General features: G+C 34.6%; 2 protein-coding genes across 3 annotated transcripts; both read left to right on the top strand.

The window, feature by feature from the left end:
• The first annotated feature begins 1,834 nt into the window (after nt 1–1,834).
• LOC110098287 (mitogen-activated protein kinase kinase kinase 3-like) lies at nt 1,835–14,844 on the top strand. 2 transcript variants are annotated; one of them, XM_020825061.2, is made up of 11 exons: nt 1,835–2,401; nt 3,110–3,604; nt 3,969–4,056; nt 4,201–4,263; nt 9,732–9,892; nt 10,012–10,087; nt 10,641–10,700; nt 10,793–10,900; nt 10,989–11,222; nt 13,392–13,573; nt 14,275–14,844. In XM_020825061.2, the coding sequence occupies exons 1-11, from the start codon at nt 1,992–1,994 to the stop codon at nt 14,525–14,527; spliced, it is 2,130 nt and encodes a 709-aa protein (XP_020680720.1). In that variant the 5' UTR covers nt 1,835–1,991; the 3' UTR covers nt 14,528–14,844. The 2 variants fall into 2 exon arrangements, with proteins under 2 accessions (XP_020680720.1, XP_028554289.1); XM_028698456.1 differs by having other exon boundaries at nt 2,230–2,401; nt 3,118–3,604.
• Nucleotides 14,845–16,535: 1,691 nt separating this feature from the next.
• Nucleotides 16,536–25,925, top strand: LOC110098288 (probable gamma-secretase subunit PEN-2). The gene is made up of 2 exons (XM_028698455.1): nt 16,536–16,882; nt 25,516–25,925. The coding sequence occupies exons 1-2, from the start codon at nt 16,588–16,590 to the stop codon at nt 25,674–25,676; spliced, it is 456 nt and encodes a 151-aa protein (XP_028554288.1). The 5' UTR covers nt 16,536–16,587; the 3' UTR covers nt 25,677–25,925.
• The last annotated feature ends 611 nt before the right edge of the window (nt 25,926–26,536 follow it).

The raw sequence follows: 26,536 nt of genomic DNA, 5'->3' as shown, positions 1-26,536 counted from the left end.
AACAGGCGCCCCGCAGCTTCGGGTTTAGTTGCTCCGACCCCACCCTTCTTGTTTTTTCAAAGGATTGCATTCATATATATTTACTTATTTATGTCAACGACATTCTTATCACAGGAAATGACCCTGCTAGCATTCGAGCACTACTACACGATCTTCACTCACAATTCACACTCAAACAACTCGGAGAGATCTCTCTCTTCCTCGGTATACAGGTTCTACAAACTAACAAAGGCTACTTCCTCACTCAAGAAAACTATGCCAACAAACTCATTCAAGATGCCGGTTTTGATCACTGCAAAGCATCATCGACTCCTATTGCTCCAGCATCATCACACCGACCGAGCAACATCCAGCTATTCCACGACCCATCTCTTTATCGTCGTCTCGCTGGCGCACTTTAGTATCTCTCAATCATAAGACCCGACATTGCCTTTGCTACTGATCGGGCATGCCAACATATGCAACAACCCACGGTTCAAGAATTCCAAAGCCTCAAACGCATCCTACGTTACATAAAAGGTACTATGACATTCGGCCTTCCCATCATATCGGGCGACTTCAACTTTGAACCTACACTGATGCTGACTAGGCTTCACACAACTCCGATCGGAAATCAATTTCCGGTTACTGCACCTTTATGGGCCAAAATCTCATTTCTTGGTTAGTCAAGAAACATGTCACCATCGCCAAATCGTCCACCGAAGCCGAGTATAGGGCCCTCTCCGCGACAACCTCAGAAGTTCTTTTGCTTCGTCGTCTTTCCTCCAAACTTCAACTCGAACAAAGCTCACCTACAACTATACACTACGACAACATCTCTGCTATCGCCATAGCCAATAACCCTGTCTTTCACGCCAGGACTAAGCACATCGAGATCGACTACCACTTTATTCGTCAGCACATCTCCAATTGCAACATTCATATTTAGCATATTCCATCTCAAGACCAAATAGCCGACATCCTAACCAAACCATTCTCTTGTACTCATTATAACCACATTCGCTCCAAATTAACCATTCAAACACTGAATGATTAATTTGTGGGAGGATGTGAGCATATGGTTCATCTTAGCATATTTTGTACCAACATATATTTACAACTCTACCTACCTTACTCTCTATATACTTGCATCTAAGCTGCTCATAATAATATACTTTACATTTATCTGTTTCGCCTTCTCTGCTTTCTCCTTCTCCTTCCCTCTTCTCTCGGGAATCTCACACAATGACCCATACAAAATGATAGTTTTTTCGGAGAATTCTCGACATTCCAGATGCAACAATGAAGTCTGTTTTGCAAACAGAGGATGTTTGGGCAACGCCGCATAATGTTTCGTTCGTAAACCATCGATATCGACAACCTTCACTCAATTCAACTACAAGGTCCTTAGATAAATTTGATATTTTAATCGCATCGGTGCAGTCTGTTTGACAGTCAGATATCATTTGGATAGTTTTTTGTGCTGCGTCGCGCCCACCAACAATTGTTGATTATTCTCTCATTTTATATAACTAATATTTGACAAAATATATTTTCTTTAACAAAATTCCAAATAATTTAACATTTTTTTAGAAAATGCTAAAATATTTGACGTTTTTTTTTTCTTTAAAAATTTTTAATCACACTTCTTTTAATTAATCCTTATTTAAGCTCTTCTTAGTCCAAAAATTTTACATGACCAGAAAATTTGAAACGGTCGCGCCACCTCTGTCCGCGAACTAACAGCGCAAGCTTCCGCACCGGCCTTCCCTACCTGGCAAATACAGACGCCCGCAAAAGTCAAGGAAGATTCAATACTCAAATGCCACGTGAGAGACTCTCAAGGTTTACTTCCCTCGCCGGCTCTGCCGCTGTGCTGTCACCCTCTATTACACTATTTCTTATTGTCCCTTTCTCTTTTAACTATAAATCTCCCCTCCTTTCCCTTCTCTCTCTATTTCTCTCCCTCTCTCTCTTTCTCACGCGGTCTCGAGCTCGGGATCAATCGAGACATGCCGGCTTGGTGGAAGTCTAAATCGAAGGCGAAGAAGTCTTCATCGGCCTCCGAATCGACACCAAGGAAGAACCCTGGATTGAGGGAAGTTGAAGCGGAGGTAGACTGCTCGTTGACTCCCAAACACTGGTGGGAGCCGAGCAAGGGGAAAGCCAACAGCTTTGATGGGGTTATTCGAGCTAGTGAGGCCAATGAATCTGCCGCAGGCGTTATCTCCAATAGCTGCGACGGAGATTCAAAGGGCGTTTTTGCGTCTCGACATCCGTTGCCGCGCCCCTTCGTTTCCTCGCCACTGCTTTCTCCACCGCCGCTTGATCTCGCGATAGCGGCCGTGTCAGGTTCGGCTTCCGCCTCCAGCGTCAGCTCGTCGGGATCGTCCGATGATACTCCTGATCTTGGTTTCTACAGGTAATTGATCTCGCTTGGAAGGCTATTTTCATCTCTGGGATGATTTTTCGTCGATGGTTTGATTAGGGTTTGTGGTTCTAGCCACTGCAGTGTTCGGGTGATTACATATGTTTTTGGGGAAGGGAAGGTCGGTATTTCGAACTTGCGGTTGTGCCATATACTCGATCAGAGTTGATGCCCGGTAACAGGAGTGGTATATATGGTTGGTCGCAAGCGGTGATGTGGTTATTTAGTGGATTTATTGACTGGGCGTTTATTTAGGGTAGTTTTTTTTTTTAAAATGGACTTCTTGTGATCTGTGAGGTCAGATAAGTGTCTAAAAATAGGAAATATGCTAAATTTGGTTCCCTTATTTCGTTTTCTCGATTTCTGATCGCTTTTAAGCATGTGTTTTTGCAATTTTTTTTTTTCCATTTTTCATTCTCCTGATATTATCATCTGTCATGTTCTTTTGGATTAGAATTCATTTAATTTTTGCTGAAGCAGGTCATCTTATGATGATATCATGATTCGTAATACACTCATTGATTAGATGCAGCTGGCTGCTTGCGATGCCATTGCCGTCTTAATTGTGTTACAGTAGTCCATTAACCTGTTTGATCTTTTGAGAAATTTTCTGTATTAAATTCAACTGTATGAAACTCTATGGCATGAACGGTTCTCTTTTTTGAACCTTATGTATCTTCACCTTTTTTTATGACACTTCAGAATTACAGATCCCATAAACACGGCAAGGGGCAGGCCTGTTTTACAAGGCTCGCAAAGACATCAGCATGTGGCTGAAGCCAGACATCTCTTACCCCTTAATCCAGTTTTGGAGCATTCAAGGAACCCTGAGATACCTGTATCGCCGAGAAAGGAAATTCACTTACATGGATTCAATGCATCAGCAAATGCTAATGTTTGTTCTCCGGCTGTAACTTATCCAGAGAGCATGTTTAATCTCAGACCTGTGAATTGTGCTCCTATTTCACGAGTGTCTCCTTTTTCCATATCCCCTGTGCATTCAGGTGCAGTCTGTGTCTGTCCCGGATCACCCACAGGTATGCAAGATGGTCTAAGGAGCCCGCCTCAACCACTGCCTTTGCCTCCAATCTTACCTAATTCTCCAACTTCTTCTTCACGGCCTTCTCAATCATCATGGAAGAAGGGAAAGTTGTTGGGTAGAGGAACTTTCGGACATGTTTATATTGGATTTAACAGGTATTTCTAGCTTCCTTCTCTTATCACAAGCTTGTAAATTTGAAATTAAGGCTGAAGAAGTCTGCAGTTGTTGAGCTTGTTTAGAAGAGCTAGATATAGAATTTACATTTACATTTAGAATCCTCTATATAGAGGACCGGCCTAGAGCTAAGGTTATCTTGCCTCCATAGTGACTTGGATATCTCGGGCTCAAATCAGGGTAATAACCTATGTGGCATGTATGGTAAAGCTTGCACGAGGAATCCCTTCCCTGACTTAGCATTGGCAGGAGTCTCATGCACTAACTATGCCATTTATTTTAATGTTTTAAGAAGTTTATTTCCTCCCGATAATGGAAAATTGATTATTCTAACTTATATGATAGTGAAAGTGGGCAAATGTGTGCTATTAAAGAGGTCCCTGTCATATCTGATGATTCCCATTCCAAAGAATCTTTCAAGCAACTAAATCAGGTAGGCAACTACGTTTTATTTGTTTATTTAACTAAATATTCTTTTTCTCTTTCTAAAGAGAACTGCCTTCATTGTGATCATCTTTTGTGTTTTGGTATCATGCTATACAATCATATTGATTTTGCTTATTTTATCATTTCTCAGGAAATAAATTTGCTTAGTCAGCTCTCACATGCAAACATTGTGCAATATTATGGCAGTGAGCTGGTAACATTTTGATCCATTAATTAATTTTATTCTTAGTATCCTTTTCTACAACGGTAAAATGGTTTTGAAATGCAATTTATTAACAACAATGACTTGCAAAAGCAGTGTAATTTACTAAATGATAGAAATGCTAAGCCTTTTACTAGCTTCAACTCATGCGTCTAGGAACATTCTCAAATGTAATTTATACATTATTTTAATGAAAAGTGATATCATTTTTATACTATTTATAACTAATGGTAATAATTGTTATATGTTAGTGCTGTGAATTAGAGAAATGTTGTCATCTTTCTTGTGAAACTGGAATCACAAACAAAGATTCATCTGTACAGGGAAGTTTACAACTAGAGCAAGCTCATTTTGTGAATTGTATATATACATCATAAATTCGTGAAAGAACAATAAATAAGCAGGTGAAAAATACCCTTACTCATGTCGTAGGGGATCATGGCGTATTGCTTCGCATGGGTCAAGGTGCATCCACCTTCAGTGAATCTTCAATCAGCAGGAGCAAACAGTAAACTCTCTTTATTCGAAATGCTCAGGATTAACCCCATCTTCACGTTTTCCTCACTTGGAATGATGAACAGTAGCTTTTCTTCTTCTATTTGGCTTGAAAAACTGCTCTAGCAGCTATAGACACATGAAAGAGCCATGCTTCTATCTTCTTCTTTTTTTTTCTTAGCTACTGTAGCTTTGTGAACAGTAGATCCCTTCATCTTCTCTTTTGATTGGAGAGTTGCAGCCAAGGTTTTGCTAAGGGAAAAAGGATCCAGCCGGCTCAACTTCTCTTGTTTCTTCTACCAGGTTGCACACATTTGAGCTCTCAACTTCTCAAACACCAAGTGCCATCAAAGGGAGAGAGCAAACCTTCTCTTTTTTAGACGTGAGTGAGAGACAAGAGAGGGAAATTAGCCGGGAAGCTTGCAGGTCATTTGTTTCCCGTGAATCTGAGAGAGCAAGGGAGGTCGGTTCAGCTATTCCAATGAGAGGGTGGCCCATGGCTGCTTGTGATTTGGGGTCTTCAGTTTGTCTAGGGCTGCCAACTAGAGAAAGCTGGAAGAGATGGGGGCTTCGGCCTTGCTGGTTGCGCGAGTAGAAAAAAAAAATCGGGAAGACTCGGGAGAGATTTCTGCTCCTTCCTGTCTTGTGCGAACCCACCGAAAAATGGAGAGAGGAGAGGAGGCGAGAGGGCTTCTGGACAGATGAAGGCAGGAGCGACGGGAGCAGGAGCTCGGTCCTCTGGCTCACACGAGAAGAGGAAATGGAGTCGAGGGGAAGCTCAGCCTCTACGAACCAGAGGAAGGCGGGATGTCCGAATGGAAGAAAAGAAAGAGGCTTTTGCTAGGGCGTGAGCGAGAGAGGAGGAATGGGAGTTCCGTTTAGGACTTGGCTCTGGCGAGGGGGGTCGGATGGCCTTCGAGCTTGCTGGTTCTGAACCGAAGGGTGGGAGGAGTCGGGACATCGGAATGGAAGAAGAGAAAGGGGCTTCGGGCTCTTGGTCTCTGCGAACCCAGAGAGGAAGAAGGGGGAGAAACTCGCCTGGGCTCTGCAAAAATGGGAGAAAATCCGAGAGAAAGCCCGAGTGGGGGGGGCTTCTGCCCCTCTTGCTTATGCGAAACAGAGAGCAGATCGGTCGAGGAAGGGAGAAGGAGCGAATGCCCTAGTCAAAACCGCGGATGGAGCTTTTCTCTACACCAGTCCAGAGAGATCCCGCTCGATTCCACGCGAAAAGAAGCATCAGAAAGGAGCTAGGCATTTTCGATCTACCTAAAGCCATCTGAACCTCCTCCGAAATGGGCTCGGGCTTTTGGGTAGAATCAGAGCCGTTGAGCCATTTTCTTGATTTGGATGGAGATCCAAAATCATTTAGAAAGCTATTTGGACTTTAATTGAGATTAAATTGGGCTGGCTTGGGTTAACATTTGAACTCAAATCGAACTTAATTCGACTTAAACTAAATCGATTTTGGATCAAAACAGCTCAACTCGACTCGACCAAACCAATTCTATACAAATCAAACTCAAATCAATGCCGATTTAAATTAAATCAAACTCGACTAGACTCGATCAACTCGCTCGAACGTGCTCGAAGAAAAATCAAGACGAAAACGAGGTCAACACCTTGAAGAAGCTGAGGTAGGAGGAAGAGCAAAGAAGAATTGGTCACTCAACCTAAGATGAGAATGAACCATGCTAATCATATTTTTCATTCTAATAATCATAACTAACTATTATATGACTCTTAAATATCCATTTATAATACAAGACCCTAGAAGATAAAGAATAAATAATTAAAGTTATCCTAAATTTATGTATGATAGTATTATCTATGACAATTAAAATAAAGATAAATATGGATTAACATCAACTAAGAAAAGAAATGCAATAGTAGTGTCTCTAAAGTACAACAACAACAACATCATCATCATCATCAAGCTTTTATCCCACTATGTGGGGTCGGCTACATGAGTCATTGTCGTGTAAGAGTCAAATCTCATTTAAATCAAATAAAAAAATGTCATTTCTAATATTTTCTAAGTAAGTTTTTTTATGTCTTCTCTACCTTTCTTAACATAGGCTAAATCTAATACATCTACTCTCCTAACCGGGTCATCAAAAGGATGATGTTTTATGTGACCAAACCATCTAATGCGACTCTCTCTAATGTTATCTTCCATTGGAGCTATTTCATTTAAGGTGCTAAGGTCACTAAAGTCAATCGTATTCTCATAATCTTCATCGAAAAACTTATCAAAATATCTAATCCACCTTACTTCTCCTATCTCTTAAAATGCTATAATATAATATATATCCATGCTATTCCTGCATCAATAAACTAACAATTGAAAATATAGATTTAGTGCAAACAGTTGTGAATATGTAATCTAAAGCTCCTTAAGTACTTTGAAATATCTTGCGGCATGAAACTTATTTAAGATTGATATGCTTATGGTGCTTGGCCTAAATTTTGGTTGTCAGGATTAGGGTGGATGATATTGATAGCTGGTTAAATCAAGTATATGAATTTGTATTTTTCTATTGTACTTTTTTTTTGTAACTAAAGTAGTGGTGCTTTTTTTTTTTTAAAGCATACTATGATGGCCAGAAAATGACATCAGTACAAAAAGAAAATTACGAGGAATAATTTCTGATATTATACTTAAGTATATTTTCCTTAATTTGGTAATTAATAAAATAAATAGTAAATAAAACTTAATTAAGAAAATTCAATGCATATAATGAAACCTTTAGTGCCCATTAAACTTGCAAATATACAAGTGATCAACATCATAATGATGATCTAATTAAGCATATGCCTACTAAATAAAATTATATTTAAAATAATTTTTATATATCAATAAATTGAGAAGTATTCTAATATATATAGAATCTCTTTATAATTATGAGATAAATCTTTTATCATTTAAAATAAGTTTTGAGTATACCTAATTAATTTTTAATCATTAAGGCAATTGGTAAGTTTATTGACTATCAAATACAATAAATCTAATTACAATAAGCTAAATTACACTTGGAGCATTGATTCTTCAATTGAGTTTTCTTGCCTTGTATCTTTGAGCTCATCCTTCAGGTGATGAATCCTGTAAGTAAGCTTTAGCGGAAATCACCATCTTTTTCATAGTTGGCAAAATAAGATTAACCTCAGTAATACTTAGCAGATCATTTGATGATGCCACACAATATTTACCATCATCAAATCAATGATGAGATATACATTAGTTACATCAGCTTATGGAGTCAACAGGTGCAACCTTATACCGTTATACGAGAAGTAGGGAGTTCCACAAAAGGCTAACTCACAAAATACAGGCATCATTGCCAGATTTTCTTGGTTAATTGGATGAGGTTGCGAGGCTTTCTCCATTTCTATGACCATCATTTATTTGAAAAAGGCACCTAGATACCACCATATGTTATTATCCATCACATGCAGATCAAATGATGGGGAGATGTGTGGGTAAATTGATCATGAGCCTATTTGTTTTGTTGGTCATGAGGACCAAAGCTTTGACATGATTGCTAAAACAAAAATTATCAATCAACAGCAGTATGAATAATGAAGTTATTGTATGATACTTAGTTCTTTTATATGGTAAGAATAATAATCTTGAAATTATATCTAAAGGTATTGCCATTACAAAGTGGCCGAATTGATAATTAAATATTTCAGGAAATAGATAATTGAACATTTCGATGTACAACAATATTTAGGCTCTACTCATATATATATAATCTCTTGATGAGTCATTTTCTTTGTTTAATGTACACCGATAATAGCCGCCTTGTTTGGGTAGCTTGGTTCAATCTTTTTTGCTCATCCTTATATGATAGGAAATAGTTTGTCTTTAATTTATTATAGTGTGAAAATTTGTTGTTTCACATAATTATACAATTGCATGAAAAGGTTATTGCAATTGTTTTGGGATTTAAGATAGAAAAATAAGCATAGTACACCTTTTAATGGAGTCCTATATAATGGTTTCCTGAAAACCCCAATTACTCCAAATGCTCTCTATCGTTATCTCATTTGTTACTTCTATTGCAGGAGACTGATGATTAAAGTTTCCTTATCCACTTAATATGATAGGCTGTATATTTTTATGTAAAAAAATTTGAGGATTCATCTATTGCAAGTATAAACAACTTTATTTAAATATAAATAATAATATTTGAGTTCAAAACCAAATGATAATAAAATGATCAAAATAAACCTAGAATTTCAACAAAATTACCAAGAGCAATGAATTAATTTCCACAATTTGAATTTCCAATGTGCGAAATTTTTTATGAAAATCAAATCACTAAACAAGTCATTATCAAATAATGTTTTAGAAATAAAACAAGAGATAAAAGGAAAATAAAAAGGAAAGACATGCTTTTTGCTAATACAAAGAGATGACTTCCTCTGGAATCTCATTTTTCCATTTGTGCCTTACGGAAGAAATCACGCATCCACCTTTTATTCATAAGATCGCAACTTGAAAAAGAAATTCAAGTCAAATGTTATCAATTACTTGCTTTAGAGTAACTATTTATAGTGTTTAAATTATAATCCCAAAGTTTAGAAAAGAATTCATCTTTTAAATGTAAATCCCCGTAGCAAATCTTAAACAAAAAACAAGTTTAAATTAGATGATAAGTCCAAGCTTCTACCGCTCAACACCACAATAATTCCAAGAGGATATTTAAGCAACATCTTCTTCCCAAGAACGATCCAGATAATGCCAAAGCTCTACTGCTGTCATCTGTTAGTAGGTCCGCATCAGCTTCCAAATTAGACTTACATCTTCTGTATTTATTTATTTTTGACTTGAGTGCTTTCATTTTTCTTTGAAATATATAATTGAATTCCTGACGTCCTAGATTTCTTTTTCAGACAAACATAACATTGGCGAGGATTGGATGTCATTGTTAATTTTTTTATTTTGATTTTTTTTAATGCAGGTCGATGACACACTTTCAGTTTATCTCGAATATGTCTCAGGGGGGTCAGTTTATAAGTTACTTCAGGAATATGGCTCATTTGGGGAACCTATTATCAAGAACTATACAGCACAAATTCTTTCTGGACTTGCTTATTTGCATGGGAAAAACACAATGCACAGGTGCTGCTTCTTATCAATATTGTTCAAATGTAACTTACTGTTTATTTGTAATCAAATGAATGAAAATGATTTATTTATTATTTTTGCATATGAACTTATAATGTTCTTTATATGTTTAGGGATATCAAAGGAGCAAACATACTTGTTGATCCTAATGGAGAGGTCAAACTTGCTGATTTTGGCATGGCCAAACATGTATGTTCAATGAATCTTTACCCTCTTCTTGATTAATTGTATTATCGTATTGAATAAACATTGACATTTATTATTATCGTGAAGTATTTTTTCTGGTGATTTGAACCTCTGACCTCCCTTTGGAAGTGAGAGGCAATGCCTCTAAGTTAATGGGCCAGTAATATTGTTATAAATAAGCGTATCCTTCCTCATTCAGCTTTTTTATATTCTAATGAAGGCATACAAGCATACATTCGTGCACATTCATGATTGTATGTGTGTGTGGTATTATCATGAATTGTCTAGCTTTGCAAATTGTTGAGAGAGAAATAGAAGTGCGCTATCTGGAAAATCCATTATTATTGCTGAGTGAGAATTAGAATTGCACTATTTGGAAAATTCGTTTAAAATAAAAATAAAAGATATTTCATAATCATTCGTAAATTAATACATTCTTTAAGAAGACATTCCTATTTTGCACCTATTGATAGTTTGTTGTTGTGTATTTTAGATTCTTCTTTCTCAGAAGAGATTCGTTGTCCTTATTTGTTGAATTTATTCTCTTTTATTTCAGATATCCTCTTATACATCAATTCGATCTTTTAAAGGAAGCCCTTATTGGATGGCTCCTGAGGTTAGTCATCCCTGATATTATTTGCACAGTTTTTGCTTACAATATATGTTGATTCTTCAACAATAATCTAATATAAAAAATTCAAAATTTAGGTCATCATGAACGGAAATGGATACAACCTCTCAGTAGATATTTGGAGCCTCGGATGCACAGTACTTGAGATGGCAACTTCTAAACCTCCGTGGAGTAGATTTGAAGGGGTGCGTTATTTATTTGCTCAGAACATGTATAAGATTTTTTCTAAGTTTTAATGGGAAACTAACTTTATTGTTTTTCTGATTACCACAGGTGGCTGCAATATTTAAAATTGGGAATAGCAAAGATATACCAGATATCCCGGATCACCTTTCTTCTGAAGCTAAGAGTTTTGTAATGTCATGTTTACAACGCGATCCTTCTAATCGACCAACAGCAGCTCAATTAATGGATCATCCTTTTGTGCGTGATCAAGCTGCAACAAAAATTGCAAAATTAAGTATGGCCAAGGACATGTTTCATCCATCTGAAGGAAGTTATTCAAGGGTATGTTTTGAAACTTCTAATTGTTCACTCCCTAAGTTCCAGTCTGTTGTAAAAATTATTTAGATTTATTCTCTATATGCTTGTTAGCTCTGTGAACTATTTAAAACAGTTGATTTTGAAAATCATTATATCTCTTAGATTCGTAAAACATTAATACAATGAAGTGAGCTTTGTCTACCACATGATATCAGTGTCACAGTGCTTGTCGATATGAAATTTGCAAAATTAAACTTTGTTAATTTTTATTAGAGATGATCTTTTGTTTATTAGATTTAAATGAAAATTTAACTCTAAATAGGATACAATGGAGAAAAATGTTTCATGTTGCCGACCCCATGCAGTGGGATGAAGGCTTGATGTTGTTGTAAACATTGTTAAGTTTTATGTCCTATAGCTTGAAGCAAGCCAGAAGTTCTCTTTCGTTAAAGCCTATTAATTTCACTTGTTCATTCTCTAAGAAGAATCCGTTGACCATCTATGAAGCACAAATATCAACACTAAGCGTAGATATGTCATAATACAGATATATGGGGGTAAGCTATAATCGTAATCTTAAAATGTAGAACAAGGCACACCATTGACATAATATTTTTTCAATAAACTCTTATTATAAACTGGCTTATCAAAATACAATATGTCAATATTTTTTATCCAAAAAAAATTCCATAATGAAGGATAATATCAAATGTATCACATAACAGTTTATGAATCAATAAAACAAAACTGGCATTAGTTTATTTATAATTACATTTCACAATCGCCTAAAATCATTTGATATGATTTTAATATTATATTCTTCACACTAAATTCCAACATCTAAATGTAGTATATGATCTTCAAATAAATCACATAAAGAGTTCAACAACATCATTGTTGTGGGTCTCTAAAAAATCTAAACTGCAATTATTCTTTACAAAGGAAAATGATAATTTTGGGTTTATTTTTTTTGTTTTGCTGAATTGCCCTTGAGCAGGTGTGAAATCTTTGTGATGTTTCAAGCTACTTTGGTAACAAGTGAGTGCAAGTAATGGAAAAAGCAGTTATTGATCCAAGCATTTTATTTTTGCGTTTAATCCTTTGTTTTTAAATATAGTTGAATTGATAAATTGTGCCAAATGAGTCCTGAACGACCAATGGAGCTTGAGCCATCTCGCAATGCCCAATTTGTTTACTTGGATTACTTGGATCTATGGTCATTACTACAGCTTTCTTGGTGATTCGCAGGCTTTGTTTCGGACGGTTTTCTTACTATTTCTTGAAGCATCTTTTTAGTATAAAAATTAAAATTTTTATACTAAAAAGTTACCTAGAAGCAATAAAAAAGTCGTTTCAAATGAAGCCTCAACTTCATGATTAACTGCGGACACTCACAGCCATATCCTTCCATAGTTTTTATTGGATTCTCAATCAAGACTCCAACGGAAGCACTTTTGTATCTTAGCTCCATCCATATTAAAAGTACCTATTTTTCCCAGATTATAACATTGAGTTATAAATTTTATCAGGCAGTATTCTTTTCTTGGCTTTTCCGCTAGAAAAAATGATTTTTTTGAAAGCAGACAAGATACCACGATGTGGAGCATTCCTCATGCTGTTTCGTTCTCTTCCAAAGAGTTCAAGCTTATAATAATCTCTCTTCTGGATAACCAAACTCTTATAATGCCATAGAAAATTCCTTCTCTTGAGAAGTTTCCAAGAAATTACGAGATAATTAATGTCTTCAGTCTGAGCATATCCCAAAAATTTACTTCTATGCTTTGTAAGAAATTTAAATCGCTTAATCTTTTTTAAATAACTAGTATGCTAAACACGCCCCTCAATAGTGTTTCCTATTTTAAATGGTTTTATTCAAAGAGATGGAAAAGCTTTTTAATCTTCTTGTGAACATAGTTTTTATATGGAGATATGTTAATCGTTCTAGCAAGGCATATCCTGATGCTCATTTTTTATTTGGCATGGTTTTGCTCTTTGGAGTCTGGTGGTAGTTTTTGTTGTCATTAAAGCTATAGATGCATCTCTTCATAATATGAACTTGTTTTTATTTTGTTTCCCATAGCTAAATGATTGAATATATCATATAATGTTACTCTATGCAGAGGGGATTATTAAATTGTTGATTTTCTATTAACTTTTCTTCTATATCTCATATCTCCAATCATTCTGAAGCAGGCTACAAAGGATTATCGCAGCAACAGGAGTGTTTCTCCATTACGAGATAAAAACTATGAGCATGTACACCGTGAACTGGCTTCTAGGGACTATCGTAGCAACAGAAGTCTTTCTCCTCTGCGTGATAAAAACTATGAAGTAGGACATCGTGTTGCAGCCCCCCTGGTACATGAAAATACAAGGTACATTTATCTTCTTATCTCTTAGGGTCCGTTTGGGGTGGCTTTTTCACTGCTTTGTATTTCATATTCACGCCACTCGCTGATTCGCTATGACTTATTTTGCTGTTTTCGCTATTGCTTATTTTGCTGTTTTTGTTTTTAAGTATTGGTGGTGGGAAGTAATTTCTTATAGTCAAATATTTTAGAGTATGGTAGCTATAAAAAAAAAGCCTTACGTTTGATTTTTTTCAAAAGAGAAAGTTATAATGCCCACATTAACTTGCAAAAAAAAGTATTTTCGTCATAATCAATCCTTTAGATTAATAGTCAGCACTTTCTACTGTGACGAAGCCATAAATATTTAAGGGATGCGGGGGAGGGGGGCAACTTTAACCTTACTTGAGATGAATTTATATTCAGAATCAGTTAACCACTTTACTGTTTGCTTGCAAATTCCATTTGAGATTTTTTTTGAGAAATTGCTCGCGGTAAGTGCCCGACACAAGCTTTTCTAAATTTTGGATGCCCCCCCCTGCTCCATCACAAGGCAAGCCCAAACAATGATTAGATTGCTTGTATTATGACTTTGATGTGAAATTGCATGCATCAATGTCTTCTTGAATCCCTTATTAACTGACAATTCATGCAATGAGCACTCTTTTAGGAGCTTGCAAGTTTCTTCTCCACCTTGATCTAACTCTCAAATTATATTTCTCTTGCAGTGATCTTATGGGCATGAGAATGAACATGTCATTACCTGTCTCCCCCTGTTCGAGCCCTCGACACCCGCATATACAGTATAATAGAAGCTGCATTCCTTCTCCTGTCCATCCAGCCTATTCTGCTGGCGCAATCACCTATGGTCCAAGCAACCATTACCTCTATCAAATGAGGCCGAGCCATAATTTCACAGATCCTTCTTTGGACATTTCAGAACTCAGAATCCGAACTCCATATGGCTCACCTAAGAGATGACCCCCGGCTGCAGATTTACTTGCATAAGCTACTGTAGAATGGCAATTATTTCCACTCTTCTTTTATGTGGAAAGCTTTGAAATCAAATCAACATATGGCCAAATCTGAATTTGGTTACAATCAGGAAGTTTGTTGAAGCCAAGACAAGCATTGCTAAACATTCTTGCTGGCACATTGGTGTGATCTTTTTTAATTCTTCGGCGCAGATAGAAAATATCTAATATGTAAAGTAAGATTACACCAATTCTGTATAGTATAAAGGCTTGGGACTGTGCACACAGTGGATAATGAAAGGTATTTCCTCACTTTTTTATTTTTTCTTCATATTTTGTTTCATCACATACAAAAAAGGCCACCAAATCTGTTATCTAGCTCATTATTGAGCTTGTAGATTTGACTTGATTAGTAGAGCTTGTTTGGAGAGCTCGAGTTTGTTAAAAATATATAGTATACATTTTCTGATATTATTTTGAAATAAATTTTAATTTAAACGAGTAGCTCAACTAACTTATGAACCAAGTTAGGCTGAGCTTGAGTTTTGGTTTGAGCTTGAACTCATGGTTTGGCAAGCTTATTCATGAGCTTGTTAATGAGTCTAGTTCAAGCCGGTTTGCGAGCGGCTTGGCTCATTTACACCCTTATTTAAATGGTAAGTATTGCTTTGGTTTATCGTTTTTTATAAAAAGCCCCTAATAAGAAAGATGCATATAACTTTCTTTTAAAATTTCTTTTTATTTTTTTTGGCAGTTAGACTAATTAAGATAAATTTATACATGCTTTTATTTTTGAGGAAAATAAAATTGTCATTAAATTTTTTGTTAAGATATATTTTAAAGTTTTATTTCTTTGGATGAATATAATATATAATTAATTGATATTATATTTGTCATAAAATAAATTTAAAAAATTTGAGATCTGTATTGATATTTTTTAATTAGAATATTTTGATGTAAATCTTTTTTTCCACTTAGAAGAATCATTTTAAAAAATTATACATATTTATAAATTCTTCTAAAACTCTCCTAATTAACTACTAAAGCTAAAGCTTAGTCCTTGTTTGGAATAATTTTCTAATTTATTTTATTTTCAGATAATAATAATAATTTTTTTATTACTTTCAAAAAGTTTTATAGTAGGATATTGCTTTCTAAAAAAGATATATTCTCCACAATAATTTTATAACCTTTTTTTTAATTTCCAAAAAAATATTTTATTTCCCAATTTTTTTTTTTTTGAAAAGTTGCAGCCAAGCCGTCCCAAATGAACCCTTAAGGTCTATTTGAGACGGCTTTCTTGATTCTATGTTCTATAAATAGTAAGCACAGTTTTATTTTAGCTCCTATTTTTTATGTTTTCTCACTTTTTTATTTTTTTTTAAAGTAAACAATTTATTTTCAATCACAGTAATAATTAAGGATTCATTTAGGACGACTTTTTTACTGCTTTTTAAAATAATTTTTTAGTACAAAAAAATTTTATAATAAAAAACTACTTTAAAAACAATGAATAAGCAGTCCCAAATAAAGCCATGAGATAGTTTTCTTGTGTAATTTTTTTTTAAATAGTTAAAAAAATTATAATAAAATCTAGCTCAAATAAAATGTAAGTTAATTTATCTAAAGTAATTTCATAACTAATTTTATAAAATATTATTGCCATCCCAAAAAAATTTTAATCATCCATACTTACCACCACCCACATATATGAAAATGTGGGTATATAAATAATCTGCAATTTCAAATGTTCTGATTAAAAAGGGCCGTAAATGATCAATTTCATTAAAATTCATTAAAATTCAATTATAATTTACGTTTTGATTATAAATTAACAATTATCTAAATGGAAAGTAGAATATTCTTATCAACTTTTAAGAGAGAGAAATATTTCTTTGATTCTATCATTTAAAAAATAACAAAAGTTGATTCTGTTGTTAAAAATATAAAAATTCTATTTACAAAATGTTTTTCGCGTCGTAGTAGCTGTAATTTAATATATATATATATATAGCTACAGGACATTCGTCGAACTTTCAACAGCACGGAAGTGAGAAGCGAGTTGTTATGGAGAGGAGAGAACAAGAAGACGACGAGGAGAGGCAAGCCTCGGACCGCTTGATCCACCGCGTCGTTGCCTCAGGTGGCGGCGGGGCTGTAGGCCACGGAGAACCGGTCATGTGGCCGACCGTGGATGGTCCATTAGGTTTATCGGAGGAGAGATCCCTGGAATACGCCCGCAGCTTCTTCAGGTGGGGATTCTTCCTCCTTCCCTTCCTCTGGGCCGTCAACTGCTTTTATTTCTGGCCCGTCCTGCGCAATCGGTCGTCCTCCTCTTCTTCCTTCCAACGGATTCGGCATTGTAAGTGTACCTCTTGATCAGAATCTTGGTTTTCCTTGTTTTTTGGGGAAGGGTTTGTTTATCTGAAAACTTTGTTTTTTGTGAAATGATTGGAAGCGATGGGATTGTTGATGTCATTGCTTGGATCTACGTTGCTCAGTCTAAGTAAATTGCGAATTCCTGCTTCTGAGCGGAGAAACCAGTCGATAGGCATGTTTGGCATGTACACTCATAATCCACTAGGTCAAGTTAATCAAGTGATATTAGAAAATTGAATTGGCTCCAACAAAATCGCAGCGTTGACCAATTTTCTAAATCCTCAAGTTGTCTAAGAGAAACTTCTTGATCTAGTTGCATAAATCCACTTGCCTTTTTGCTGAAGTTGCCAAGTGAAAGGACCTACTCGCCTGTGACACTTGACAACTGAAGTCATGAAGTTCACCCAAGGCTTATGCCTTAATGTTGAATTCACTAGTGGAACTCACCAAGAGAAATCACTGTTGAACTCACCAAATGAAATTCATCATAAAGAACTTGTCAAATGAACTTATACTCGATTTAGAACCATTAAGTGTTGCCCAATCCTAAATAGTTATCAACTAGCTAGACTTATATTACTTAATTGTAGTCATTTTTGTTACTATGAATCTTGACCTAAACACATGAAAAGAAGAAGGTGGGGTGAACGGATTTAAAGGATGAGTTAAGCACATGCTGATAGATCAGTCTTATATTTTATGGCATAGAAATATAATAAGATCTTCACAGCTTTTACTAAATCCTTAATCTCCTACGTAAAAGGTTGTAGGTGCCAAGGCAATTGAGCCGAAATATTAACGTTGATATTATAGGTTTTGCGAACCATGCCATTTCTATCAATTGATGAACCACACTTTGCTTTATCACTTGGAATTGAGTATAATTTTCATAGGCAAAGAGTTGTTGTAGCGTCAAATGTTTAAGAAATAGAATTTGATGTTTTGAGAAACCTAAATGAAGGATTGCAACTTGTCTTGATCTACTATGTTAACTAACTATTCAACCCTCTCCTAGAAGATGTCAAAAGATGAGTTGCAAAGTATTATGTTGCCAATGATAGAAAAAAAATTGTCATAGTATTCTTATCCTTCAAAGAGTAGATACATTAGCTCAATATTCAGATTTCAACAAACTTGAATTCACATTTGCAGGTCCTTATATTATTAAGAAACAAGTTGACCTTATAGTTTATTGATTATAAACTCATACTGAAAATTATAAGATGCATCATCGATACAAAGGCCAATGTTGATGTCACAAAATAAGACACTTTATTAAGATTTAGGTCATTATTCATGCTCAACTCTCTATGCAAGCCTATAGATGACCCATAATAATATTAAAATCATTGGAAAATAACTAACAATAACAACAAGCCTTTATCATACTATGTGGGATCTACATGAATCCTTTTTCTCTATTGTGTCCTATCAAGGGTCAAATTCTCATTTAAATCTAATAAAAAAAGTATTTTTTTTATTTTTTTTCGAACAAAGTCTTTTTAGTTTTACCTCTACCTTTTTTAACGTAGGCCGAATCTAATACATCTACTCTCCTAATTGGGCCATCGGAAGGCCAACATTTTATATGACCAAATCATCTAAGGAGACTCTAATTTTATCTGTCACTGAAGCTACTCCAACCTTTTCACGTATATACTCGTTTCACATTCTGACTCCAAGTGTAAAATAATTCATCCACCTGAGCGTTCTCACATCTCTGTAACATTAACTTCATTTTATGCTTCTCTTTTAATGACCAATATTTTGAGCCATAAAGCATTGCAGGTCTCACCACCATCTTATAAAATTTCTCATAATTCGAGGTGTATTTTTCTATCACACAGCAGTCTCGATGCAGTCCTGTCCTCCACTTCAACAATCTAATTTGAATGCTACTATTAATATTACCCCATCTATTTTACCATCACTTTAAACAATCGACCTGGAGAATAACGAAGAAAGTTAATTTAAATTCTCTTAATGGGCAAGTCAATCATACCAATCACTAAAGCAAATAATATTTAATAATGGCTTGATTTGAGTATCACTCCACTCACCTTATTTGATCAATTCGAAATTTTATATTTTTTGAAATCTTTAAATTTTATTTTATTTCTTTTTTTAATCTTTTTTGTATAAGACAAATCATTAATCTATATAATAATATTTTATAAGCTCATAAATCTTTTCAAACTTATTTGGGCTTGAAAAAACCTATAAATAAGATATTTCTTTATATTTTTGAATTCATTGAATAAAAATTACTTTTTACAGGTGCAAATTTTATATGAAAAAACTTGGTTGTTCTACGATGAAGTTTAGTGGCTGATCTCCTCAGATTTTGATAGATTCTTAATTATTTTTTTTCCCACTCTTTCTCAACTACTTTCTAAGTATATGATTCTTTTCTCCTTTATATAATCCAAAATATATTTTTGCTCAGCCCCAAAATACATTTAATCTCTTTAAAATTTTCCTAAACATTTAATCACATCCTTTATAACCTCCTAATTTCTCAACTCCTTGATAATTTTGAGATACCCTTAGCCAAAAGTCTAATATTAATATTTTTTAATGAGGAACTAGATTAAAAATATCAGAACTCCTTAACCATTAGTCTAAAATTCATGAAAATACCAACATTAGTTTTTTAAAATACTAAATTTTAGATCTGGAGTTTTTCACCATTTTCCTATAATAAAAGCTCATCATTTGATAGCATAAAATTTTCAACCTCAAATCTGTCTAAATCTTGAATACCTTTTTCACCACCACCCACATAATCCTTGACCACTCTAAGGGAATACCATTCAGTTTGTTGCTTTTGGTATAAAGATTCTATAGACCCGAACTACATTATATCATTATTAGAGTCAAAGGTTACAATGAAGTCAATGACAAGGAGCCCAAAGGCACATGTTGCCCATGACAAAAATAAGATATTTTCATGGTAGGATTTGATTTTTCAAAACTTAAAGAATTTGAAATGCTTTGCAATTAATACTTGTTTCTTCTTCAAAAAAGTTGTTATTGCTATACTAAAGATATAATTTTTTTGGTATTTTATTAAAAGAAAATCTTATGTGAATTGACAACTTCATATGAATTTATTTTTATCCAAGTTATTACCCTCACCAAAAAAACTTAACCCAACTTTTGTGCAAATCTACCATAGCTTAAAATTTTTTTCTCAATTTTTCTTAAATAAAAATGGTGTGTTCGATAAACAAAGCCTTATATTGAATTTTAATTAAGATAAGATAACTATAAATATTTTTGTGATTATTATTTAAAATTTATAAGTTTTGTGCATTTATTATTATTTAAAAGGATTGATTGCTTATAAAATTCATAATTTTGTTTTTCTTTTTTCATGCATTAGAATATATTGTGCTAAATATTATGTTTTCAAGGTTAAATAGGATTTTATAAAAAAGACAAACAATTGAAAAAGGCTTGGGATGTAAGTGGTTTTATGCCCTCCTCCTCTTTTAGAAGATCTATTTACCTCATTTTCACTCTAATTACAGATATACTTTTTATTTTCCTCTTTCTCATCTAAAGTCTTTTACTTCTCATCTTTCTCTTGAAGTACTATCTTAGGTTTTATGACAGACATCTACATGGTCATATGTTGATCTTCATATAAGGAACTATTCATGTGATTGACTACATGGATACCTATGATTCCCTCCTAGTAAGGACGAACTATACAAACCCTGATTAACAACTTGCTACTAAATTTGTTATTAGAATCTACCATAAAATTGGGAATGAAGTTAAATCACAGGATCCCCATATTTTAGAAGATATTTTTCATTTTTTCTTGATGATTGAGAAACAAATAAAAGTATCCCTTTCTACAAAGCCTATGAATTCATCCTATTCAATTTTCAAATCTAGGTTTACCGCTAGACCATTTGTCTCAACTTTCATTACCTTATCATCTATTGGTGTATACCAACCCAAAACTCCTCCTAAATCCAACCATAAGAGCCATGACATTATTTGCTTTAAATATCACAAAATAGTTATATACAAAACCAATGCATAATAAAAATTCTAATTTAGAATAAATTAAGCCCGTTGAACTTAAAAATTATGAGAAAATTTTAGATGATGACTGTCTTTTATGACTGTTATGAGATGTCTTTTGATGGCCAAATTAAATTCGGAAGATTGGCGATGAAATATTGTTTAAAATAGTACAATATGAGGTGCGCCTCAATGCAATTTCGAACAAAAACATTTCAAGGTGCATGCCTCGAGTTCAAGTTGTGAGGTGTACATCTCAATTTGGCGGAGGCGTGCCTTACCTCACTATTGTTAGGCGTACACCTGACCAAATGATACTTTTGTTTTTTTTTAATAAAAGACTCTAGTTCGAGTATAGACCTAGGTTGTTAGTGGTTTGCTTTTCCATTAGCGCTCCTTCGACTATGCGTGAAAGAGTTTTAAAAGATACCTCGCCTCTTTCGGCTGATTCAGCTATGCATGAAGTAGAGTTTGGGAAGAGCCTTCTCCACCTCCTTCGAGTGCTTTGGCAAAGTATCAGGTATGGCTGCCCCTTTTTTTGGTAGGTGAGAGTATATATGGTTGGATGTTGTTTTACTTGGGATCTTTTTGATGAAAAATAATATAAGTTTTACTTCTTTTTTGAGTTTATCCTTAATTTAGTTCTTTTCCCACTTCCTCTGCCTTGTGTATTCCATTCCTTATGCCCTTCTAAGGCAAAATTCAAGTGCTAATGTTTGAGTTAGTCCCATGCACAACCATGCCAAATCAACAAACAATCACAAAAAGCAAATGAACCAAAACAATATTATTAAACTCGCATAGCATGACAAACACCTGCAACACTGGATGAATCTTCTACCATGCGACTGCCACCAAGAGTCCCTCCAAATACATGAAGCCTTGCATCAACAAAAACCTAATTGAATGTTTTAGTGAGATAATTATATTTTTGTTTATGGCAAATGAAGTTATGAAATATGGTAGAGAAAGCCAAGAGTTACCCTCACAACTGCATGTTGGTACGTGTTGAACGAGAGACCCCTGGGGCAATAGCCCACTCCCAACGTCCATCTCTATGCTGCACAAGTCCATATGCGCTTGTCAGGGCTATAATACAAAAAAAAGGAGAAAAATATAACTGTTATGGACCACACGGGATAAAAGCAAGCATATAATAATAGAAAGAATGATAATAACAATTAATGTTCATAATTGCTAAAATATCAAAACTTGTTTTTATCAAGTCATTTAATTATTGGTAACTCTTTTATCTTCTCTCTTTGTGGTGGGCTAACATAAATTTTGCATTTTAATTAATTTATTTTGAATCATTTTGTAGGGCTTTATAGAAGATGATTAGAGACAAAGGTAAAATCATGTCGGGTCATGGGAAGGACCCGATATAGAAACATAGCAGTCAAGTTGACATGGGAGGAAGTGACAAAACTTACGTATATTTGAAATGTAACTATTATGAGAAAGTGATGAAAGGTGGTGTTACCAGGATGAAGGAGCAAATGTACTTATCACACAAAAATATCATACCATGTGCCAAAGTGCTTTATACCGTAAAGGGAGGAGATCAAAACATGAATGAATAATTCACAATGTCAAAGCACTTAACACAGTGACAGTTTAATGACAGAGTTGATGTTGACTTGCACTATAGGAGCGAGCGCAACATTCTAGATTCATCTTCTTTATTGTAACCTATGTCCTCTAGAGGTGCAAGGGGTCTCATGGATCAGTATATGACGAACACATTAGAGGATATACAAGAAGATAGGCGTTCTACTGCGCAGAAGCTGACCCCAAAGAATGTCAGGGAGGCACGGATACCTGTATACATGGATTAGGTTGATTTTCTTATGATAATGGTATCCCATTTAATGTTAATAACCTTCCCTTCCTACTATAATATGATCCATTCAATTGGAGTGTATGGACAAGCGTTGAAACCTTCATCCATGTTTGACTTGAGAATATAGATTTTGAAGGAGTTGACAAATAGTGAGAGAAGTATTGAGGACATTAAGAGAATTTGAGGCCAGACATGGTTACATGACAAACAGTGGATGGTCAGATAAAAAAAGCAGAAGCTTGATATTGTTATTTAGGAGATTAGGGAACACTTAGTAGTTTAGGTGATACAGGCAATGCTAGTTTTTATGAGGCTGCAAGAGCAAAACTTATGAAGAGGAGGAAATATTTAATTGGATCCCTTGTGTTACACATCGTATTGACCTAATCCTTGAGAGACTTAGGAAGTTTTCACAACATAAGAATGAACTGACAGAAGCACAACAAAAAAAGATAAGTAAATTTATATATAATAATTCTTAAATTTTGACACTTATGAGAAAATTTTCAAAGAAATAAATACTTAGGCCTGCAATTATAAGTTTTGTCACTACCTATTTGACTTTGTAGAGCATGTTGGAGTCGAGATAACCTTTGGAGGCTATGTTCACCTTAAGACAATGACTGAGTTGTGTTTGAAATTAGAAAGTTTGAGGGTAAAGAAGAGGAAGATTATTTTAAATGATAGATTTTGGTGTAAAATCACTATAAGTGAGGAAGATTATTTTAAAGCAAAGTTTGATGTATCCTATTATAACCACTCGACCATAAATGTAAGTTTTGAGAATGGTAGATGTGACATATGAGATGCCGCCAGGCAAACATTCTCAAAAGCACGGGATGCTGCACAAGTTTTCAAAATTAAAGTCAAGATAGGAAGCACAAAATAAGGAAGCAAGATCGTGATTGAATATTCCATTCTCCTTCAAAGCTTGTGGCAAGAATTTGATCACTATAGATGCATAGAGACCAAGTGTCCAGAAGATGCTGCTATACTAAAAAAATTATTGAGAAAGATAGAGTGTATGTAGGATCAAATGCACAGTTTGATCGAGTTAGAGTTCAAATTCTTGGCAAAGAGAAGACATCTTCATTAAACGAGACCATTTCTCTAATTCGTGCTAAGGAAAGCTAACAAGGGGTAATGCTGGAACCAAAAGTAGTTGAAGGTTCAACAATGTTATCAACCAAAGAGGCTTTATGGAAGAAAAAGTGTAAGGATTTCTCAAAATCTAAAGACAAAGACCCCTTTTGGTTTAGCTATTGCAAGAAATCAAGACACATAAAAAAAACATGCTAGAAGATACATGGAAAATCCCAAGGAGTGTGTTAGACTAGTCTAGTCGGTCCATATGGGACCGGCTTATAGGAAATAGCGGAAGAATTTTTGCCTCCGCCTCCTTTATGCAGGAGCCGACTGCTAGCTCCTTAAGTAGCTATTTAGGAAAGTTTTTGAAAGGAGTTGGGAGGGAAATTTCAAAGTAGGGGCTGTTTAGGAATTTCCTTTTGAATTGTATGCATTAAATTGTTTGTTTTCCTAGGGTTATGGGGAATCTTCTAAATGACGTGCAGACAGGCGTGAGAGATGAGTTCATGATGTTAAACTGAATCAAGTTTGGGGAATATGATGTCCACTTTACTTGCAACGTTTTTTTTTTAAATTTCTTTCTCGAAGTTAATATTTGAACATTTTACTTAATTATAAAGTAATTACGGTTAGGCTATTTTATATATATATACATATATATATTTGTTGAATTGTGTGACATTTTTAATCCTGAATATCTTTGTTCTTGTTTTGCTTAGCAATTACTGATAAATCCTTGCAAATGTTTCGGTTGCAGTCTTCTTTGAAATTCAATTATTTAGATTGTTTCATCTAGCTCTTTGTGCTTGTTAACGACAAGTCTAGTTTAAAAATGAGAGAGATAAGTCATAGCTTTTAATCTTTGCTCTTTGTGGTAGCGGGTCTTTTTACAACCGGGGCATTTGGAACATTTACAGAATCATTATTTTTGTCACTTGTAATCTATGTAACAAGAAGCTAAATATCTTTTAAAGTTTAATTTTAAGTCAAATTTATCAGCTTTTCACCTGTTATATATTCTATCAAGTCTTACGCTTCATTTGGGATAGCTTCCTTGTTGTTTTTTACAATAGTTTTTTAGTACAAAATTTTCTTGAAAAATTATGTACTAAAAAATTGCTTTACAAAGCATTAGGAAAGCTGTCCCAAACGCCTTAATTGCATACTCAAACATTTATCAGTTGAATCTGGCGACTGTCTAGTGTTTTATTTTCGTCATAACTGTACCATGGAATAAATACATTGCATGGGCATTTGATTGTGAACTTGTCTTTTGTGCCATTTGTCATAGTTTTTGTGATTGGTTTGTGTGTTTTATAAGGACTATAACTTAGGCTTCATTTGGGATGGCTTTTTTCCTACTTCTTAAAGCAACTTTTTAGTACTAAAATTTAAATTTTAGCAGTTGAAAGTCGCTTTAAAAAGCATGAAGAAAACCGTCCCAATGAAGCCTTATCTGTGCTAGCTGAAGCCTACCTTTTCCATCAAAACATGCCCTAACAACCTTTTTTGAATGGTTTCTTATAAATCTGTTCTTCCAATTACAGCACCAATCATATAGTCTATACTTTGAACTAACCCTGAAATATTTCCGTTTCATTATAAGCTATTTTGTTGAATCTTATAAAGCAACTGAAATTCTCATGCAGATGTTGTTGGTTCAGCAATTGGTTTTTTAATCTTCACAGTTGTGCTTTCTTCTTGGGCTCTTACTTTTGCAATAGGAGGCGAGCGGCTCTTTGGTCCGGTGTGGAAGGACCTTGTAATGTACAACGTTGCTGAGAAATTAGGCCTCACGGGTTGGATCTGACTTTGAGAACATACCAATGATCTTTGTACAAATATCAACTGAATAAAGAGAAGAGTACAAAATTTCTCCTCTCTTCAATTTTAGCTAACATTGTTCAATGGTTGGTAGGATTTGTAGTTTTTTTTTTTCCAAAAATGATCCTGTTATCCTTTATGTGATGAACTCTTTGTAGGTAATATTGAGACTTACTGTGAAGATAACAGGGCTAGAGTTATTTAGCTGTTGCTAAGGCTAAGATTTTTGCTCGAAGATTGAATTGAGATTGGATGAGTCAAAAGGGCCTAACTACGCTGTTCGGTGGCGAAACAGAGCGCGCCATGTCACCCCTTTATTGTGTACTCGTTATGTATCAAGTGATGTGGTGTGCTCTGATTCGTCTCTGGACGGTCCGGTGTCTGTACAGAATAATTTTTCCTAGCTTATTATAAAAGTACATGTTTATTATAATCATGCTTATTTTTATATTATTATTATTTTAAAATACTTTGAAATACAAAATGAATGATTTCGAGTTATTTGAGCTAGTTTGAAATTGAATAAATTCGAGCAGTGAGTCGATGTTGAGCTAACTTAAATAGATTTATCCTTATTTTAAACTTGTCATTGGATCAGTTAGAAAACTGATCATTCTCATCCTTACCTATTGTGGTCCAAAAGAGGCTTATAGTTTTCTAAAGGTTTGCAACCTACAGTATTTTATCATGTTTGTTTCTCAAAAAATTCCCAAGTCTATTCAGCAATAACAAACCTTCAAAGGTACAATGCTCCAATATACTTAGCCATGGACCAATTCTCTCTCTCTCTCTCTCTCTCTCTCAAAAAAAAAAAAAAAAAAAAAAAAAAAAAAAAAAAAAAAAAAA

Source organism: Dendrobium catenatum, unplaced genomic scaffold (genome assembly GCF_001605985.2).
Source record: "Dendrobium catenatum unplaced genomic scaffold, ASM160598v2 fragScaff_scaffold_1089, whole genome shotgun sequence".
In the NCBI taxonomy this organism is placed as follows: Eukaryota; Viridiplantae; Streptophyta; class Magnoliopsida; order Asparagales; family Orchidaceae; genus Dendrobium; species Dendrobium catenatum.
This window is presented reverse-complemented; position numbering and strand designations above follow the sequence as displayed.

Coding starts and splice junctions, on each gene's coding strand:
- LOC110098288 (XM_028698455.1), top strand. CDS start 16,588: ATGGAGAGGAGAGAACAAGAAGACGACGAGGAGAGGCAAGCCTCGGAC. Junction 16,883..25,515: donor CTTCCAACGGATTCGGCATT/GTAAGTGTACCT, acceptor ATTCTCATGCAG/ATGTTGTTGGTTCAGCAATT.
- LOC110098287 (XM_020825061.2), top strand. CDS start 1,992: ATGCCGGCTTGGTGGAAGTCTAAATCGAAGGCGAAGAAGTCTTCATCG. Junction 10,701..10,792: donor CTTATTGGATGGCTCCTGAG/GTTAGTCATCCC, acceptor TTCAAAATTTAG/GTCATCATGAACGGAAATGG. Junction 11,223..13,391: donor CTGAAGGAAGTTATTCAAGG/GTATGTTTTGAA, acceptor ATTCTGAAGCAG/GCTACAAAGGATTATCGCAG.